Genomic DNA, 20,902 nt, shown 5'->3' with positions numbered 1-20,902 from the left:
GTTAACAGCCCCTACAATTTTTCAAGCATTGTTAGAAAAAGACATTGTGGTTATGGTAAACAATGTTTAACACAAGCTTAAATCCTTATGGATTAGTTCCTAAAGCTTTTAACATATCTAGCAGAACTGCAAGAGGGAAGATTTAGACCAGATATTAGCAAGAAATTCTTTATTGTGAGGGTGGTGAGGCACTGGAACAGGTTGCCTACTGAGGCTGTGGATCTATGAAAGCAATCAAGGCCAGGCTGGACGGGAGCAACCTGGTCTAGAGGGAGGTGTCCCTGCCTATAGCAGGGTGGTTGGAACTACATGATCCTAAAAGTCCCCTCCAGACCAAACCATTCTATTGTTCTATGAACTCCCGCCAATGCCATTTAACTTAGGGTAAGATTTTATGACAAAAGCAGGAATGAATCATAGTTAAAGTTCAAAGGGACTTCTGGAGGTCACCTAGTCCAACATCCCTATTCAAAGAAGAGTTAGCTAGAGCAGAACAGTGTCAAGTTGGTTTCTTCCACCTTACAATTTGGTATCTATACACACGGTAAGATCCCCACCGAGACTTCTCTTCTCCAGGCTGAACCCTACACTCTCAGTTACTCTTTATACAGAACATGCTTCCGTTCCCTTTCACCGCTTTTGTTGTACTTTGATGGACTCATTCCAATACATCCCTGCCCCTTCTGTACCAGGAAACTCAGAACTGGACACAGTTCTATATATTTGGTGTCTTAATTTTGCTTTTTAGACGTAGTCCTTGAATATCTTTTTGTTGACAGTGTACGCAATAAACAACATGCTTCTGGGGCTGATAATACTTTGTAATGGATTCCCTATGAAGTAAAGCACATCAGTACAAAACAAGTAGCGTAAAAAAATTCTGAAGTTGTTCACACTTTGGTTAATTAATTAGACTTCACTGAAAGAATCTAGTCAGATCTGAACTGGTGATTAGATTGAGTCTCTTAATAAACAGATATTTCCATATGAAGATTGCTTAAATATATATGCAATCCCAATACTTTTCACTGCAACCATTGCTGCTCATATTTGAGAACTGTAAACACCTGTTGTAAAGTTCCTGTATCGTTGTCCTAATGATCCAAATAAAGCAAGACTATCATACACTAGTTCACCTTTTTCTATATTTATATTGTGTATTATCACTAGAAATGCGAATGCGACAAGGGAGACTGCAGAAAGACTGTGAAAGAAGTAGAAAGCTTTAGCTTTCTCCAGTCCTCATATCTTGGGAAAATACTACCTCATTACACTACTGCATAAAAAGTAAAATCTTGTTTATCATGTCCCCAGGCTGAAAGCTTCCTCATATAGTGCCTGAATCTGTAAAAGACTGAGTGCAAAGTAATAAGCATTCGCCAGTGCATGGAAACTAAGGAAAATATCAGGAGGTGCTCAGCCTTCATGTCATAAATGACGATGTTACAGAAAACAGTCTTGTGACTATAGCATCAAAAAAAGAAAAAAAAAAGCAAACCACAAAAAAACAGACCAGTAGTTAATCTTTAATAGCTGCAGCCAGACTACAATTCATGCTCAGATACCTGAAACAAAATTAGCACATGGTCAAAAGAGACTTAAAAATACATTTCTAGACAAATTGCTAGTTTGCTAGTTCTATAAGCATTGGAACAAATGTTTCAACTGCTTGATTATTAAGTTACAAAATTTCAAATAAATGAATCACAAGCATAAAAACATAATTTTAATGTATTACTGCAAAATAGATCTCTGGTAAATCAAATGTTAGTCCCAGCAGGAACTATATCTAGTGCATGAGTCAGCCTGAGCCAGCACAAAACACAGAAGATAAGCTTCTATCGGCCTGTATGTCAATACCATAACAGTCAATCTTCCATAAATCCCTGGGAAAAACACCGACATGTGAATACAGAGAGTGAGATTTTCCTCTGAAAACTCTGGATCAAAACTAGTGTATGATAGGGCAGAGAATATAAGAAAATTATACAAATATTCACGGACGCAGTCACTTAGTAAAATAAGTAAAATCTCTTTCTCTTTTTAGTACACTGCATCCCCAAAGTTGCCCATAATATTTTCTTTCAGTTCCCAGACAGGTATCTTGCCTCCTTCTGAAATGTACAGTATGAATGTGTATTCCCATATAGCAAACAAAGCATGTGCTTTTTTACAATGCATAAATGCATACAGATGAAATGTTCCAAATCTTGCTATTAAATCTGTGTTAACAACCAAGTTTAATTAAGGAACAGCTATGGACTTTTGTATTCAAAGTCACTCTTCTTACATCGTGTTGATCAATTCAGACTGTAGCTTATCTATATAGCATATCACTAGCATATCTATTCTCATTCTCCTTTTCTCTAACAAATTTCTGCATCAACTCCATAGGGAAACAGTTTCAGTTAGGGAAAAGAGTTAGAGATGGGCAATCCATCAGAGAGTTTGTGTTTGACGGCATTTTCCACTAAGCAGTTGATTCGAGTCAGTAAGTTTGTGGGGTATATCTGTTTTGCAACCCAAAGCAATAACACTAAGGCAAACAACATGGCCAAAAAAGCTCTGATTTTTTTTTTTTTTTAAATGAATACAGTTACTAAAAAAAATAAATAAACCTGTCACATAAAATACATCATGCTCTACAAAAGTGCTATATGTTAAACAGTACAAATGAAACATAAAAGCCTTTGGTCGTTTATAAGGTATAAGTTTAAGACAGAAATGATTCAGACAGATACTGAACAATTTATGGGCTGTATGTAGCTAATTTCCACTAATGTTGCTAGGCATCAATCCAAAAAAGCAGTACAAATTTTCTTGAGAGTCTCTGATGTCAGTGCAGCTTTTACCCAGCTGCCACAAAGGTAACAAATAAAAAAATTCTCTTAACATCTCATGTCATCTGAAAAAGCGAACTATAGGAGTACTTGAGTAATTACTGTGCTCAAATCATTACACTAGAAGTACCAATGTATGTATGTAGAACGACTGAAATTGCTCTTAATATTCCATAGTAACATTTGTGATTTAATTATCTACCAGCATTTACATCTTTCTGAATATAAAACATGTCATTTTCACCAAAGACAAAATAATAAAAAACAAAAATCACAACCACAATTCTTCATGACACAATTTAATGCCTTTAATATATTCCATTGCAACGATTTTTTTTCTGCTGCCTCTTTTCCTCCTCTCCTTTCCTGTTGGACATACTGTCAGGAAAGTGGTGAAAGAGCATGTCATGTTAAAATGACACTGAAGCTATAGCTGCCTGGATGATACTCTGGAGTTTGCAAGTTTACATCTTTACGGAGCAAAACAGATCCACAATATTTATTTCTTTTTGAACTACCCTTCCATAGACTTGGTAATCCAAGCAAACAAAATCAGATTGCATAGTAAAACTGGAGACCCAGTTGAATGTTTCTCATAGGAACACATGTGCTGTGGAATAAAACTCTCAGATACGATGGCCAGCATGACATGAAAGATGTGCTTGAGACTACAAACTGTAACAGTATAGATTACATTACTTTATTTTCATCTGCCTTTGGTTTTCAAAGGGTGAAAAGACTCTAGTACATTTTTTAGTAGAGTTGCCCAAGTTTAAACATAGAATATTTATGACGTAATTAGTATCTACAGATTTAATCCTAACCTAATCAACCCTAACAGTCGATCTGTAAAAAATTTTATAACAAAATATAATTTGTGCTGTTTGTTGTGTTGAAGAAGTAAATTCACTATGCAAAACCTAGTACCTCCATTATGTTCCACTGCCTCCCAAACATACAAAGGGAAGCAAGTATTCTTCTCAAGGCCACTACAGCTCCATCCTTTCAACTTCTTTTTACTAGAGAAGCAATGTTTAAAAGGTAATTTAATGTCAACTCATATGTACATTAGAAGAATAAAATTAAATCTTCTTTCCAATGGGCTGTTCATATAGGTTGTAAAGGATTTTGGCAGGGAGGCGATGAAGCAACTAAAATTTGTGGGATGTTACAGTCACTGTTACAAGAGGAGCATAGATGTGTCCTTATGCATACTAGGAAAACCAGTGGAAGGAAAATCAGATTGCTAATTGGAATGCCTGTTGCCAGTGTAATCTAAGGACCTAAAGTTCAGCTCATTGCTCTCAACCAAAGAGTAAGGCCCATTCATGTTTGCTTCTCTACCGAAGAGAGAGAGACCATCCTGTCAATCTCAAAAGCAATTTAAAGTGCTTTCTTTCCAAAAATATTCCTAGATAAATAAAGGTCAACTCTTCAAAACTGATCTCTGAGCCTTCATAATCACCTCCATTAACACATGAGCAAATACTTCAATGCCTCCCTTGAATTTGGGTCATCCGCAATGCAGCCATTCGCCAAAAATAACAGCAACATAGAAAAGCAAGAGAACAGGAGAAAAACTGAAAGAGAACGAGGAGCAGATGGGACAGTGGGAAGGGAAGTGATACATCCTGACTAACAGTTATTGGCTATTTTATCTAGCTTCAGTTACGGACACTGAAATGCAGGGCAGGGTGTGACTGAGCAGCTGGGGGAGCAGATGGGATGGAGGAAAGGCTGCAAGTTGTGACAAAGCTCTGCCAAACAGAATGTCAACGTATTTATTTTCTGAAGTGAGCAGTAGAATGGGCTGAGTCCAAGCAGTGCAGCAACTTCTGAACGAACTTGTTAATGCACATTGTCAATGGCTAATAGTGACAAAAGTGCATTTGAAGGACTGCAGAAATGGAGGGAGGGAGTACACGCAGTCATTAATAAAATGCTGGTAAAAGTCAGGCTTGAGAAGCAGCAGAAGCAATGGAAAGGCAGCTGATAAGAAGTTGAAATGTCACTGGGAGATCTCTTCCTGCTCCCCGAAACTGAAGGAAGCTGGTAGACGGGGTAATAGCAGAGACTTTACTACACAACAGAAGAAGAAAAGCAACAAAAATAAAGAATTTGGTTTGAATACAGATGGAAAATATCAATTTATGAAATAATGCAGAAGAAATTATGGAATTCCCAGTACTGCTATAACAATAACAAAATAAGAAACAAGCCTGTAAGTAGGACGTAAGCAAAATGCGCTACCAAGATCTCATCCATCTACAATGTCTGCAGCAAACAGAAGAACAAACTTAATTTCCCACCAACATATACTGCACTCTTCAGTAATCATGTAATCCTTCCTGTTTGCTCCACACTCCATCTAGCTCTAGCCCAAATCCAACCCTTTACTTTTGTTTGCTTTACTCTTTCGGCATCTTGTTTTGCTTGTGGTTATCTCTCCCTTCACTCCAAGTCTATGGCTTGGAGGCCAACTGTTGCTCCCCAAAGCATATACTTTCATTCCAAAGCAAATGTACAGATCAGCTCCCAGAAGGTTCACAAAGGAAGGAGGGCACTGACAACATTTTTCTGAGACAGGATGATGCGAATGACCTGTAATTCCCTACTGACAATACGTCACTTCTATAAAAAAAGGACCACGCAATTAAAATCAAAGAGTTGTCAGTTAAGATCTATGTTGAAAATAGAACTTGTTTCTGAACTTAGAAATAAATGCTATATATAGTATTTGAAAAGATACTCATTTTCTCTATTGATGCCTTACTAAACATTCAGTCATCAAAATGCTGTCTTGCACTAGAACCAGTTCATTTTTAGAATTTCCAGAAGATCTACATTTATAGCATTGCTCAGCAAAGAGCCAAACCCCTTTCAGTTTGAAGAAAGCCTCCTACCAGCTCAAACGTACGCACCACAGTTAAGGATGCATGTGTGAAAGTTGACATAAGCAGAAATAAATTTCTGTGCTTATTCCTATATTTCCTCATCACCCCCAAAGAACCTGCCCAAACATTTTTTTAAAAAGTGGCAGCTTGTAAAAAGTGCAAAATGAACAGCATTGAAACACACCATCCTTGTTTTTGGTGGGGTTTTTTTTGTTTGTTTGTTGAAGGCAGGGAATCCAACCAAGTAATGACTCCTCCTTGTCCAGGTAGACATTCTTACCTTTGTCCTTCTAGTTCCCATTTTGCCTTTTCTGGCTCTCTCATCTCTCTCATCCACATTCTGATGTTTTTATTTTTTTAATTCTATCTAAATTGGAAGCTGGTCTAACTTGTCTAATCATTAGTGCAGATTTTTGCACAAGATTTTTGTCCTGCCCTTATGGTCCTCCTGCACTGCCACTGTGAAACAATACACACTAATAATCCCCATGGATACACTTCATAAACTCTTTCAACACAGATCTTATTTGAAAGCTTGGAAGATTCTCAGGCTCAGTTATACTGTGCATTATTGCACACGATTCTGAAAGGCACAGTGGAAAGAAGGGAGCATGCAACTCCTACTTTCTATTGCTTGCACAAATTTTTAAGGTGAGAAACAGAGGAGGCTATATTGACATAATAGTAAAAAAGAACTGCATTATCAGATTCACATTCTTTTCACCCTGTAACATGATTTGCTTCTCAAACTGCATTATGACTAGAGCACCAGAAAACTACTTGATGTCTCCGAAGTAGAACAGGAGGTAAATAATGCTGGATGGGAGAAATATTTATTTGTTATGACAACTGGCAGATACATAATGGGGTTCACAGCTAACGCTGCTGTCTGAAGCAGAGCAGCAATCACCTGGTTAAAGACAGATGAAAAAGCATAGCAGTGATGCCACTGATGGCATCAAAATTAATGTTTCTTGCACACTGTTGACAAAAAAGCAATGCTCATACTCAGAAGGTAGGAAATGATAGAATGTTATCTCTGAAATCCTGCTGCAGGCACTTACGTCACTGAAGCTTTTATCATATTGTAATGCTTGTCCTTAATGCAAAACACTTATCAGACTATTACTGAGTTTGCAGCAAGAACTTCCCCAAGCAAAGGAAACCAGAGGCAGAATGCAAGCGTGTGTCTTTCTGTGTTTGTGCATGTCTAGCAGGATTCTCTGAATGCTTTGGGATCCACTTACACGAAAATAAAAGAGTTGAGAAAGTTGAAAAAATCAAGCAAGGCAGAATCATGGCAAGAATTTCTTGACTCAGAACTATGATTGGCAAAGCTGGAAGCAATTGAAAACTACATTTATCTTTCAGCTGCTCAGTATTAAGCATCACCTTGATAATTCAGCTTCCTAGTCCTAGGTACCATACATTAACAATCAGTGTTCACAAATCTGCCATGACAAACATTCTGTTCACATCAAAAGAAAGGAGTTTCAATTGATTTTGAGTCAAGAGAACATCTGCTAGTAGAGATTTCTGGTTAGAAGAATGTTATGATTGAACTCAGTGTTCAGGGGGAGGCAGGCAGAAGGCATTTAACCTCTGGCTCTAGAAATGCAAGATGCCTGCTCTTTGCTCCTCAGAGTATGACAGCAAGCTCTTTGCATTGGCTGGGTTTTGACACTATGAATGATACCTGTAACTCAGAAAAAGATTTCAGCACTGCAGGGTATCTGAATCTGATTAAAGGACTTTGTTCAACTTCCTTGCCTTACATTATTATACATTCTCAGACAGTAAAGAGACCAACCCAGCAGAAGTCTACAGCAAACACATAAAAAGACTGAGAAGAAAGCATTGCTGCAATGCCTGTCGCTTAAATGAATCACCATGTTGCAATAAAAATGTGAATTAATTACATAAAGCTATTAGTAAAGGAGAAAATGTGAGAGAGCCTTCTGAGATTAGTAAACCAGTGTTATAAATATTCTTTCCAGCAAACAAAGCAAAATAAAGACCAAAGCCTAGTGTGTACTAAAGAACAGCTGAGACTGGGCACACTGTGCAGTATCTCTCCATGTTCCAGTCCAGATCTCTGCAAGTTCATTTCATCATTTATTATGAATAACTATAGAAATGCTGATGCTTTGAGCAGAAAACACACGCAACCAAATTACTCAGATAAAAGAAAAAAAAAAAAAAAAATCCAGACCAGAAGAACCCTTATTACAGTCTTTGAAATTCTTCTAAAATCCTGTTCTATCCAGTGTTGAGATTGCAAATTATCATTGCCATGTCCCTAGTATCCAGAACAAAGGAGATATTCACCTATAGAGACAAATATACAGAGTTCATTGTCCCAGTGGAAAAAATTCCCTAGTGGAGCACATTAACCAAAACCATGGACATCATACAAAACATTTTCCCTTTTACAAAGAGGGGGGAAAAGGCACTTATAGTGGACTGAAATTGCCTGTATCAGATCACTGTGTCACAACCATAAATATAAATTTAGAAAACAAAGTATTTTGCAGTTCAAAAACTCAAAACATGTACAAAGGTAGTAAAAAGTATTATAAAATAAGAACTGCTTAATATTAGTTGGCTTTCCAAGGTGAGATGCTAACAATGCATTTAGGTCCTTTCTAAGTAAAGTTACGAATATGATTTTACACCAGGAATCCATTACAGCAGGATTTTTAGAAGAGATATCTTTGTGTCTCAATTTAAAAAATTCAAATGACATCTTTTCACTTTACCAGGAAACAACTAAGAAAATAGACACTACTGTTTCAACTGAAATTAAAACATTAATTTTAACCATCTGTCAACTTCATCGTCTTTGCTACATCTTCTTTTGGACAATTTCCAGAGCCATTAGTTTAAAGATCCTGTCAGATATTTTAAAGTTTAAATCATCTTAAATGTATTTCTAAACCAAGATGTCACTTTTTCAGGCATAGATTTTTACCTTGTTTCCCTTAAAGAGAAGGAGGAGGGAAAAAAAATGAAATCATTGGAAGAATGACAGCCATTAGCATTTTCTTTCATAAATCTGACCCATTATTTATTAAAAGCCAATACAAATCCTGTCATTGACTTCAAATGGGTTACTACTGGGATCTCTGTTCATCTGTAGGAAAATAATATTGCATTGGTGGGAAAAGAAACAACACTATTTTGCTCTTTACAGTTTCACATATCTCATGAAAAAATAAATGCCCTGATAAAAATCCAGTGAAACTCCCCCAGTTTAATGCATAGTTCACATAGATAGCCTAGCTCATGATGCATAGCATCTATTGTTATTCTCTATGTAATGCTTTAATAAAAAGAAATAAAATGTTACTGCATTCAGCTAACAAGTAACCTCTATTAAGCCAAAAATGATCTGCAGGTAACTTCTCACAACAAAACTCATCAAAGCATGAAAGTTCAAAATGGTTTGAGCTGAAAACAACAAGCAAGTGCATCAGCTCTTCTGAAGTTGAAATCAGGAAACTAGGCACTGTTTTGCAATCAGAGGGGATGACCAGCTTCAGGTCCAAATTTTTGGGTCAGGAGATTCACCATTTCCAGTAAATAATTATTTATAGGCTGGTATTACTTCTCATAAACAATGCTTGTGTTTCCTTGTTTGTTCCAGTTCAATATGCCTGAGAGGACATTTAAAACCCAACAGACTGAATTCAAAGCTATAAAAGTATTATTTGCTCACACTGTGCTAAGTTCGAAATGCTGAGATTTAAATTACCATAAAATCTGAATAAATGCAGGGTTCAATTCTTTTTATACATATTCTTAGCACAGGATTCAGTGAATGATAAGAATAAAACACACTTTATTTAGATTTCTAAATCTATTGCAAGAGAAGGGAGAGGGCACAGTAGGAAATAACAGAAGCAGCTTTTCTTTAATTACTGTTACACTTTGTGATCAATTCAATTTTAAGAATGAAGCCAAATTGAAACTGAACTTATTTTTCATAATTAAAAAAAAATATATATATATTCCCATTCACCTGAATTCTGTAACTGAACTTTAAGGAGGGAGGAGATGGGAAAAATGCACGTAGTTCATTATTAGGGGATTAATTGTACCAAAAAATGAATCTTTTTGGCAGCACTGGTTAACTATACTTAGAATTAATCCATCACATATGACCACACCTTCATAATGCCATGTCTTTATCATTTTAATGGTTTTTAAGAACTTAATTACTTGAGAGTTCTTTTAGAAAATCCAATACAATGGCATTAAGTACAAAGAGCCTCTACAGTTATATGTTCTTCATTTGATGCCTGAAAATCTCCAGTCCAGAGACCTGTGTATGGAACTGGTCAGATGCTGAAGCTCAGTTTCACTCTAGAAGGCAAATTAATGGATCTGATTATCTTATTCTCTGGGACAGAAAACAAACTGCTTCCAGACAGTCACCAAATTCATAGTGATGGGCACTGGCTACTAAATTACTTGGCTGAATCAGTTGCCACAGCCTCTCAGAAAAAAATACTGAAATAGGGATGGAGAACAAACAATTATTTGAGCATCAACACTGAAGAGCGAGTCACTGCCAGCACAGTATTACAGAGTATGAATTCTGAGCACCTCATCTCTAGTAAGGAAGAAAGACATAAGAATTACTTATTCTTACAGATAGCTATCAGAATATTTGGGATTAAATACTAAGCAAACCCGCAGACTACAATGATCATCAAATTAAAGCAGTGCTTTTTGCATATGAGTGCTTGTCAAACGCTATATGGAGAAAAGTATAAGTGAATGAAAGTAGAATGTGTAAGTAAAGCAAAAATATCAGAGGTCTCCAAAACAAAGTAACACCTTCTTTATCCAATTGCTTGGTGACCTAAGATTTGCCAAAGTAAGTTTGTTCCCAGATGCACTCAGCTGCTTGACCAGGAAACACACGGTTAGAAAATTACACTACTAATCTTAGCGAAGATGAATATTTTAAGGCCATCCTGAGTGAAATCAGAATACAAATACTGAAACTCTAAAACTGGCTTCTGTTTAACCATATACAACGTGACAAGCAGTTGCATATACTAGCATTGCAGACTTTTAAGACCATGCGTATTTGAGTGTTTGCCTGGTTCTTTTTTGAAGAATTCTAGTTACAACAGCTCACCTCAAATAGAAGAAGGTGGGGAAGGGAATGTTTTTGTATCTGCTAACCTCTAGTTTTAATTCAAATTAAAACAAACCAATAGCCAGGAATTACAGACAAGCATGGAACCAGGAAACAGGAACACAAAATGAAGAGAGATTCAACTTACAATTAAGTCCTGAATAACTGGAACAGAAAGTATCCTCTTGACACCATTTTCCACAATTACTCCAAGCCAATTAAGTACTCCCCAGTACCACAGATAGCTCTGTCCTCCATGCCAATAGCTTACAAAGGCAAAAGTGAGGGCAGTGGAAAAGAGCATTCCTGGCAGACTGGACTGAGATCCTCCCATGGGAACATAAATGTACCTGTAAGTGAAGAGACAGATAAGCAGCGTTATTATGGCTTTCATAGAACTCTCAGAAAAAGAAAAAAAAAAATTCACTGTAGAATAATTTTGTTGCTTCATGATTTAATAAAAAACGAACTTGACTAACTGACACTCTCTACACTGCCTGCCCCAGCTTCTGCAATGTTGTATAGATCACTTCAAGGACTATGCACTCATCTTGTTTGGCAAAACTATGATTTTGCAGTCAAGAGAATTCTGTATTAGGCAAAAGTATATGATAAACTACGTTCTCAAAATTGTGAACAGTGCATTCAGCCTTTTTAAACTTCAGTAGTTGTAAGCCAACTTGCATGCACAAAAATCATATGTAATCTTGGGAATTTAAATTATAACATTCTTCACAATAAAATTTAAAACGTTCTTTGAAGTTGTATATAAACATAACTAACATAACTTTTACATTTATCAGAAATGCAGACACAATCAAAGATGTATTTTTTATTTTTAGAAGTGTTCAATTTCTTTATTTTTTAATCTTTTATTAAAAATTATATTAGCTGCAAGTATCTCTTATCCAGTTCTCGCATTACCCTTTCAGGTTCACTTTTGCCCAATGACCTTTGCAGCATATGTACCGTCCTCCTGCTCCAAAAATACCTTACAAAAAGTACAGCATGCATTTATGCATCTGGATTGAAACTGACTCCAGCAGTCAGAACCTCAGTCTTTAATTAATGCTTAGAAGTGTCAGGAAAGCTCTACTTGTTCAACTGGAACACTAGGAGCAATGGGATTCTAAAAGCTGGTGCTGATTTCTGGGTCATTTCACTTCTAACCTGCCTAGAGGGCTGCATCCACTTCTGCCAGTTAGAAAATAAGGCATGGTCACCGCTTTATTTGTAAACAGCCTGTATTTGTAAAAGTTAAGTATTTGTGTCAACACTTTGAAGAAGTTCATCTGGCAATAGGGTCACAGCCCTGCTCATGAGCAGCAGTGAAGAGCCGCTGTGTGGGAAGTGCCCATGACAATTCCTTTCAGCTGTCACTCCTTTGGCATAGTGCACCCTTGTCATGTGTGAAACTATTTCTACTTGGTAAGACAATTAAAGGAATTCTTTTTCCACAGACATTTTTAGTTCTCAACTTTTACATTCAGAAATAGATACTAGCTCAGAGATTGCACAGGGAAATTAATGCAGTGCTTTATTTTTAACCTTTAAAAGTAAAATACAGTATCAGGGTAAAATAAAGTAATGAGAGTAATTAAGATGTAAATGGAAAGTCATTAAAAAAACCCCACCCTTTCAAGTGCTCCAAATTCTCTCTAAGCATCATATCAATACACTTTGTTCCCTCCACCTGTTACAAAGAACATCTGATTACATTTATAATGATTTTCAGTGTATGATTTTTTTTTTTTTAATCAAGCATACAAAAATAAATAGAAATTGAAGTCAACAGTTCTTATATACGTTGTGTTTTTCTTCTCTCCCCCTTCCTATTCTTTTCTCAGCTCCACCCTTCTCACATCATGCAGATTAAAAACACAGGTGGGAACAATGCATCCTTGCAGCTGCCATCAGTGGGTCTGACAGCAGAGAGGCATGCCATAACAGCCTGTAAGCAAACAGGCTCCTGCATCTGGAGAATGAGGCCTGATCCTGAGATCAAATTAAACTGATGACACTTCGATACACAAACATGACAGTGGCACGCAGTATCTTCTTTTTCAATGCATCTATCCTGTTCTTAAAGAGAAGATGATGTTTGTTTCAGTGGGTCTGCTCTCCTTTCACCAGTAGCCAGAGAAATTCCTCCTACTCCAAGCACTACAGAGGTGGAAGACCAAGTCACCTCACCTACTTATGACCTACTTTTGCAAAGCCTTCCCTTCTCTTTCAAAGGTAAGGCTGGCTACAATGACCAGCTCCCCTTGCAAGCTGTGTTCTTCAAAGCAAAGGAAATGTGATCTTTCGAGGAGCCTGGTCTACTCTCTGCTGCCATAGGAGCCAAAACTGCTGATGCTGTCACCGTCACCACAGTTCATCTACAGTTGTATATTTACTGAAAAACACTACTTTAAGCAACCCAGATGCCACCAGAGAGGAATCTTACCTTACTGTAAGCCTAAAGAAATCTTTCTACCGGCCTGAGAGGGTACAGAGTTAAATCCAGAACACATAAAATGGCTTTTACTGCAGAAACGCTCTAGGTTTGTGTATCATATTTTTCCATGCACTGAAGGACTGGAGCTGTGGTATAGGTAGTAGAAATCTTGTTTCTGCTGTCATTGGGATTGGCATGACCAGGAATGGACACAGGCAACAAGTCAGCTTTTTCACTTGCAATTGTAGATCAGTTTAAGTTGCTTTGAATGGCTTACAGAGTGCTGTGCAGAGGCAAATAAGCTGTTTTCAGATTTTTAGTGTTTAACAACAGCAGCTAATTAATTGAGCAGCACTAATTCAATTCTTGGTGAATCTTCAAGTTCAGTGGAGTTTTAATTCCCAGCAAGGCCAATGGCATTTGTGCAATTGAAAATTTGCTTGTGCTATCCTGGTAAAGAACTATCTGCAGAAGCACAGAAGCTGAACAGAGTCATGAAATCTTTGTTGACATTTTGACCTTTCCATCTGCTACTGTGGGGATTCGGCTGCTTTGCCTGGTGGAAAAATGCAAAGCAGAAAGCAAAGCCTCTCTCCCTTCCCTTCAGCTACCAGAAGAATACATAACGCAGACTGGCTGCCACTTCTTGTCACAAGGCCACCAACTGCCTTCAGACTGCATGGCCATATCTTTGATGGGTGGGCACCCATTGGCAATTTTCAAGGAGGTGTAAGAGGCTGGTGGATGTTGAATCATTTTTCTCAAGCAGTAGGAAAAGCAATTTTGTATGTCCTTAAATTATTTACAAAGAAAAAAAAGAAGTGCAAAATCCATGATTACATTACAGAACCAGCTTTGGTTTGACATCAGAAAAATTATGTGGGCCACCTCATCACACACACCCTGTACCCATGTTGTGTGCTTCCATTCACAGTCCTGGGTGGACAGGCCTGGGTACAAGAAAGAAGGCAACTAAGGCAGTATGTAGCCAGAGCTACATCCTGGTTGCTTGCCAACAGCCCCCCCTTCTGCTCCCTCACATAACCAAAATTATCTTACCACCACAAGGGCCCTTTGTGTTACAAAAATGCATTTTTTATATTTTTGAGCATCATGGCACATTAGAGTCTAATTTCTCAATACTTTCTCTATGCATTTACACAGAAGAGTACTTATTTGAGTAGAAAAAGTTATATTTATGCTGAAGACAAGTGAAATGCAAGGGAGAATAAACCAGCGAATAGTATTATTAAGCCAGAAGATAGAAGAAACGTATCTTTTATGACACAGTACCTGCTTTATAAATAACAATTATGTCTCCAACTACTTGCACAAGGAAAAATTGTTTAGAAGATACGTTTTCTGCCACATCTTCAAGCTAAAACATTTCCTGGAGTGAAATGAAACATCCAAGAATATACAGGAAGCCTGCACTAAGAACAGAGTCAGCTGAGGATGCTTTGTTACACCAGCATGACACTGATATGCAATACCTTTTTTTCTAGCATTTCTATCCCTTCCTTCCTAGAGATAATGTGAAGACTTCATGCTCACTGTGGCATCCAGAATCCTCAATAAGTGAAGACAGCTGAGATTCGAACAAGAACTAATTATATGGGGCAGAAAAGGAAGTTCTTACAGCACGTTAGGTAAGCTGCTTGGTTCTCCAGTTCACTACCAAAATCCGTAATGAAGAAAGGATGTGGAAAAGAGAGACAGACAGAGAGAAGAGACAGAGGGACAGAGAGATCAAGAGGCATGGCTATTATAATTTCATGTCCTACGTATGCAAGCTTTCCAGATTTTTCTTTGCTATCATTACCACTTTGTATCTTCAGTGTATTCTGTGGTTTTCCTATACTGTGATTTGAAACTAGAAGTTTGCATATACAAAGAGGTTATTGTAGAGCATGCTGATCTGCTCTGCCACATGAAACATTACATAAATATCTCATTTTAAGCTTTCATGCAGTTTTTAAGACTATTTCCATCTCTAATCACAGAAAATCCACAGAGAAGCTCAAAACTCATATGTCAGGGACTACTAGCATGTAAAAGTAATAACAGATCTTCATGTCAGACTAACACAATTCAAAGGAACACCCTTGCAGCAGAATTTCTTAACAGCTTATAAGCAGAGTACATATTTACTGCAGATGTGCAAGGAAGGCAGGCTTACCTGAAAAATGAGGTGCCAGTGTGCAAAAACTCTAACATAGTTCACATGCACACACAGAAAGAAAACTGAATAGTTATTCGGTAGTCAGTGAGCCAAAGAAAAACAAATGAAGGAAAGTACTGAAATGTTTTCCAAAGAGAAAAGAACATTAAAGCAAATGGATTTGAGGATGGTAACTGCTGGTGCCCTTCCAGGTTATTTTACATGGACAGTTAACTGCTCCCTTCTTAAGAACCACAAAAATTGCAAATAGGAAAATATTTACTATTTTAAAAAAATGCACGTTTGGTAAGTATTTAAAAACATGAACACCATCTTATGTGATTAAAAGTCATTCCCTGCCAAATCTTCAAAAGTAAATTTTGTCAACCCTACAGCACATTTCTGAGAGTATCATTTCAACTGTTAGCTTCCAGGTCATTTGTCTGTTGCAGTGTGTATGTGGAGGGGGTGGATGGACACAGGAACTCCAAGCTTGCCAGCGGATGGCTTCTCTGGCTCTATGGTCAAAGCACTTCCTTGGAAACAGTGCGTTGCCAGCCAGTTCAGTGAGATCGGGCAGATCAGATCAGCCTATATTCTACGATGAGCGCAGATGCTTCCTGCTGAAAGGACTGAGAACGTATCAACACAGACTGTTGGGCAGGAACTCATGGACACCACAGGCCAGGCTCTCCCAGGCTGGCTAGGTGTGCCCTAATGACACAAGGGAAAGCGTTTCTACATTGGGTGGAAAACCTGTGCATATCAGAGGGACAGAAGAGGGGAGAAAGGCAAAGGGGAAGAGTTCAAGGAAGGGAGAAGACAGAAATCAGTGCACATGCTGTATCTCAAAACATCTGGGGGACATCTGAGGCACAAACACTAGTAAATATTGAAAGAAATCTATGTAATAAAAAGTACTTTATCCCTCTCTGACTTGACACTACTAAACCTACATTTTCAGGTGTCCCCTTCTATGGTAAAGATCCTATCAGTTTTCATGTTTCCACACCCTATGTTGATTTCAAACAAAAAGCTGCTAAACACGATGTCACTTTTTCCAACAAAGCACAACTACCTGTGGATATTCTAATACTCAAGTACCTTACTTTCACTGACACTTACAGTAGCTTAAATCGGCTTACTTACAGCCAGCAAGCTGTTCCAGTTACACAACTTATCTTCTCACTCGTTAAGTGAACATTAGAGAATTGGATAACATAAGTAAATGGTACCATAAAAATCCCCAAAGCAAAGGTATTTAAAAGTGGCATTTATTTATTCAAGACAATAATGTTTAAGTCCAATAGTCATTTTGTTGGTTTTCTCGAAGAGGTAATCAACAAACAATTGTAAGAGATCTAATAGTATTTTTCTTGGAAAACAGACTTTTCCCTGCTACTAATTATAAATATGTGATAAAGTTTTTAGTTTGGAACTTCAGACAATAGCTAAGAAGAGCATTTGCAATGAGTTAAGAACCAATCTGAAGGGCTTTATTCTTTAGGCCTCAATACACTCTTTTTAATTCCATATGCGTACTTAAATCTTGAAGTACGAGCAAGTAAAGCACCTGTTCTAACGCTGTTCTGTTCAGGGCCTTTCTTTAATGTGTGCTTAAACTTCCTGCTAACTAAGGACACAAAGCAAAATGCATGCTGTCCAAGACTTTTCTTTCCTTCTTCTTTAGTATTGGTCTTGCATGAAATGTAAATTTAAAAAATTGCTTGTAATTGCAAACTTTTTGTTTTATTTCTGGGAATACTGGTGCTCCAAAATCCAGTTCGTCTGTAAATTTCTAAGCATTCAGGGGTTCATCATACTGTTTTTGAGTTACAGTTACATAGTCATTAGAACAGAAGTTAAAAAAACAATAATACATTTTTCCATTTTACATCAAGTTCTGTACAGTGAAAGTATCCATTTGCAGGCATGTGTGCTAAGTTTTGTCCATACATCCTGATGCCTGGAGAATCAGACTCTTTAAGTCAACAGAAAATTTTCATTACTAGTTACAAAATCAACTGAGACTGAACAATTGTGAGAAAACAATTCAGATAACCAAGTTACTGTTCATTTTACTTCTGAAGTTTTCCCAGGGACTGTCACTGTGAAAGAGATGAAAGTGTGGCAGGATACAGAGTGACAAGCAGACAGCAATTCCCTGTAAAGCTGAGGCCTGGCTTCTTTCACTTATTTAACCTTTTAATCATCCTGGGTTTTCTTTTCATGGGTTTAGATCATTTGTTTTAAACTTTTTCTCTACAGCAGAATAAAAAAGATCTTGGGCCAGTTCTGCAAATTCTTACTTCTGGGTGAGCTCTTACAATTCCTGTTCTGTCAATTCAAACTGACACTCACTCCAGTGGAGCTATGTGAAGTGGATAAGTACAGCACATCTGTAAGTCTTTATGAGTCTGGGTCCCACATGAATAAATCTGTTTTAAATCACAGAAACATCTCCTGTAATCAAGACTCTGAAAGCTGACCTGAGCCCCACATATTTCTACCTGAAATTAAAAAAAAAACAGTATCACTCGGTAAAAGGAGAGTAGGATTTGGTATCATCTGGCAAGGAGAGGTAAGCTTTGTTCTGACTGAAAACTCTTTTTTTTTTTTTTTTTTTTTAACATCATCTTATAGTTTTGGTGGCCTGCTGGCAAAGCCTTTTATTCCCTGTGAGATTCTGAGATTCTGTCACCTCACCAGTTGAATACAGAGTTCAGACAGACCTTGACAAATGGAGACCCTTTAAAGAAAGTAAGCTAACATTGACTCCAGGCATGTCTTGCTAAATTACCACAAAAATATACAATGAGAAATTAAGCCCATTTAGGTTACAAAGCATTAATGAGGATATTCATATGGAAGAACACACAGCTTTATAAATATGACCTGAATTTTGTTCACTTTCCAGTTGCCATTATGTTTCCCACTGAAGACTGAGTGCACAGTTTCCTATTTAAAAACTGAAAAGTTTTTTTATGTATTCTTATTCTCTTGGATTGAACACCAAAAACTGAGTTCACAAGTCAAAGGGTGGAAAACTGTGGAATATTAAATAAATCATTTTGAATTCACTCTTGTAAGGAAGCTCATGCTTTCAAAGAGATTCATGTACTTTAAATGAAATTTTAATCTAAATCATAATACTTCCTTTTAATAGAAAGAGTTTCATTATTGGTAGGCTGCTGTGCTTAGTTTTCCCTTAACTGTCTCTAAGAAATAAAGAAACCCCACCTACCACCTGTTTGCAGTCAAATACAAAGCTACTCACTCATCTGATTGCAGTGGAAGTGGGAGATGTTCCACAAGACCAAAGAACTGTAAGATTGTTGAGATCACTCAGAAGTCCCAGGCAAGGTGCCATTCTTTCCACTGATGGTAGGAGATTATCTGCTATTGCCAAAATGGGCTTAGTGGCTGTGTAGAGAGCAGGAACCTCCTGACTCATCCCACACAGAGTCTGCAAAGCTCCCTGAAGACATTCTGAACTCCTCTCCCCCCAGGGCACAGTTCATTTCTGATGCTCACAATACACCTATCACGTGATTGTAATATCCCAGCTCAGCATGAAGCACAACTATCAGGCTATACTATCCCTGCAACCTGGCTGGAAGAGGAACCCATTAATAGTGGTGTCACTCTTTGCTTATAAAACAGCAGAGGTCAGGCTCTTTGCCAAAGGAGAACAACATATCTCATCTCCCAGAGGAGAACTCCAGCTTGTTACCAGGCTGCCATCAGGCAGAAAAGAAAATGAGATCTGCACAGTGAGTATGCAAGAAAAAACAAGTCTGGCCAGGGCAGTAGCATACAGAGATCCCAGCCCTGGTCACTGCACCAGCAGTTGTTCCCTATGTGATAAAGAATCATTAGATGAAATGCACAATAAACACCACCAACAAAATAATTGCGGGGTTTTTCTCTCATTTCTTGATAATTTCTTGACTCCTGAAGGTGGCACTGGGGCCCATCTCAAAATGCGTTGCTCTGCAAATCTACACCAGAGGTTGCATGGGCTTAACTTTCCCTTGCAACGAGTCTCTTCTTTTGTCATCTCCCTTCTCATTCCATTCACATCACCATACTTTACAGCAGTTTTCAGAGACAGTTACAATAACAGAAACAAATTCCAGTGTTTTCTTCTCCTGTGCATGTCTGCCCATATTAAATTACTTGTGTTCAGTTAGTGAAAAGCTGTTAAGTACACGTCATTTGCTGCTCTGACCATGCCAAAAATGTGCTACATTTTTTCCCTTCACTTAGAAAACCACTTTCCTACAGATTTAAGTACAAGCCATTCAGCCATCCTGCTAATTTTAGCATGCCAGGTACATCAGACGAAGTGTGGATCTACCCACATCCCTAGATTCAGATGTTTAAAACACACTCGTCACTGCGAGCATAACAGCTACCTTTTCCAGTATGCCTCTGCCAAAAGAGTGCATGACATGTCATCATTAGAGTAGAAACTATATTATTTTCCTTATTAAGATATTTCCGCTTAGAGACAAGGTAAGCAAGTTTGACAGCACACTGCAATTTGCTAAGTAACAGAAAAGATTGTTTAATGATCACAGATTGCTTCGTGGGAAGCTTGATGATTCTTCTGCATCTATGTATCACCCTGTACACATGCATGCCAGTACCCACAGATGACACAGTAGTTTCACAAAACCACACAATGCCTGTGCATTTCTGGGCTATACAGAAAGCAGAAACCAAAGCTTCAGAAGACTTTCACCTGGTACAATAGAAATATAAAGCATTTTGAGGCCAGAATGTTTGAGACTTAAAGTCCCAAAGAAAGTGCAGACTATTAGGTGTTACAGCCTCCAATTAATAACTCAGAGTGAACAAGATATTCTTCAAAGACATTATACTGAAAGAAAGTAAAGGCATCCATTGTAAAGCAGAAATATAGATGTTGCTTAAATATTGCAGGAAATATGATGAATATCAATGTACCTACTTCAATACTAAGTAGTGTTATACATACCTCCAAGTTACATGTACACAAAGTTTAGAGTTAGGCTTCTGACATCATTCCAAGCTAAGTTATTCACTTGCATTTACATTTCTTTGAATATACTGCCTACAGTGCTGGGAAAAGACTATGTGCAAAATACAGCCAAGGCATTGAGATGTCTAGGCAGAGCTGGAATGACTTGAATTATTATTATATAGCATCTTTCACACCAAAGGACACATAGACTACAGTCTATGTCAGAAACACTTTAAACAGAAACAGAGTTAAATCCCTTCTGACGTAGAGTACAGCCTATACTTATCAGAACAAATCAACATTGCCTAATTGTTACATAAATGAGAATGGATATCAAACTCAATCAAGAGTGAAATAAAATATTTACTTTTCTTAAATGGCATCCTTAAAAAATGATATCATCTTTTCCA

General features: G+C 37.6%; 1 protein-coding gene across 2 annotated transcripts in view; it reads right to left on the bottom strand.

Annotated features, from left to right (window-relative positions):
- Positions 1 to 20,902, bottom strand: part of HHAT (hedgehog acyltransferase) — a 145,365-nt gene that overhangs the window by 54,518 nt on the left and 69,945 nt on the right. For both annotated transcript variants that reach the window (XM_052681515.1, XM_052681523.1), the window contains one exon: positions 11,032 to 11,233. In XM_052681515.1, the coding sequence (XP_052537475.1) occupies positions 11,032 to 11,233 (202 nt within the window). The remainder of the gene's footprint in view (positions 1 to 11,031; positions 11,234 to 20,902) is intronic.

This window comes from Tympanuchus pallidicinctus, unplaced genomic scaffold (genome assembly GCF_026119805.1).
Source record: "Tympanuchus pallidicinctus isolate F22 unplaced genomic scaffold, pur_lepc_1.0 scaffold1, whole genome shotgun sequence".
In the NCBI taxonomy this organism is placed as follows: Eukaryota; Metazoa; Chordata; class Aves; order Galliformes; family Phasianidae; genus Tympanuchus; species Tympanuchus pallidicinctus.
Note: the sequence above shows the minus strand (reverse complement) of the source record. Positions and strands in the feature narration are given on the sequence as shown.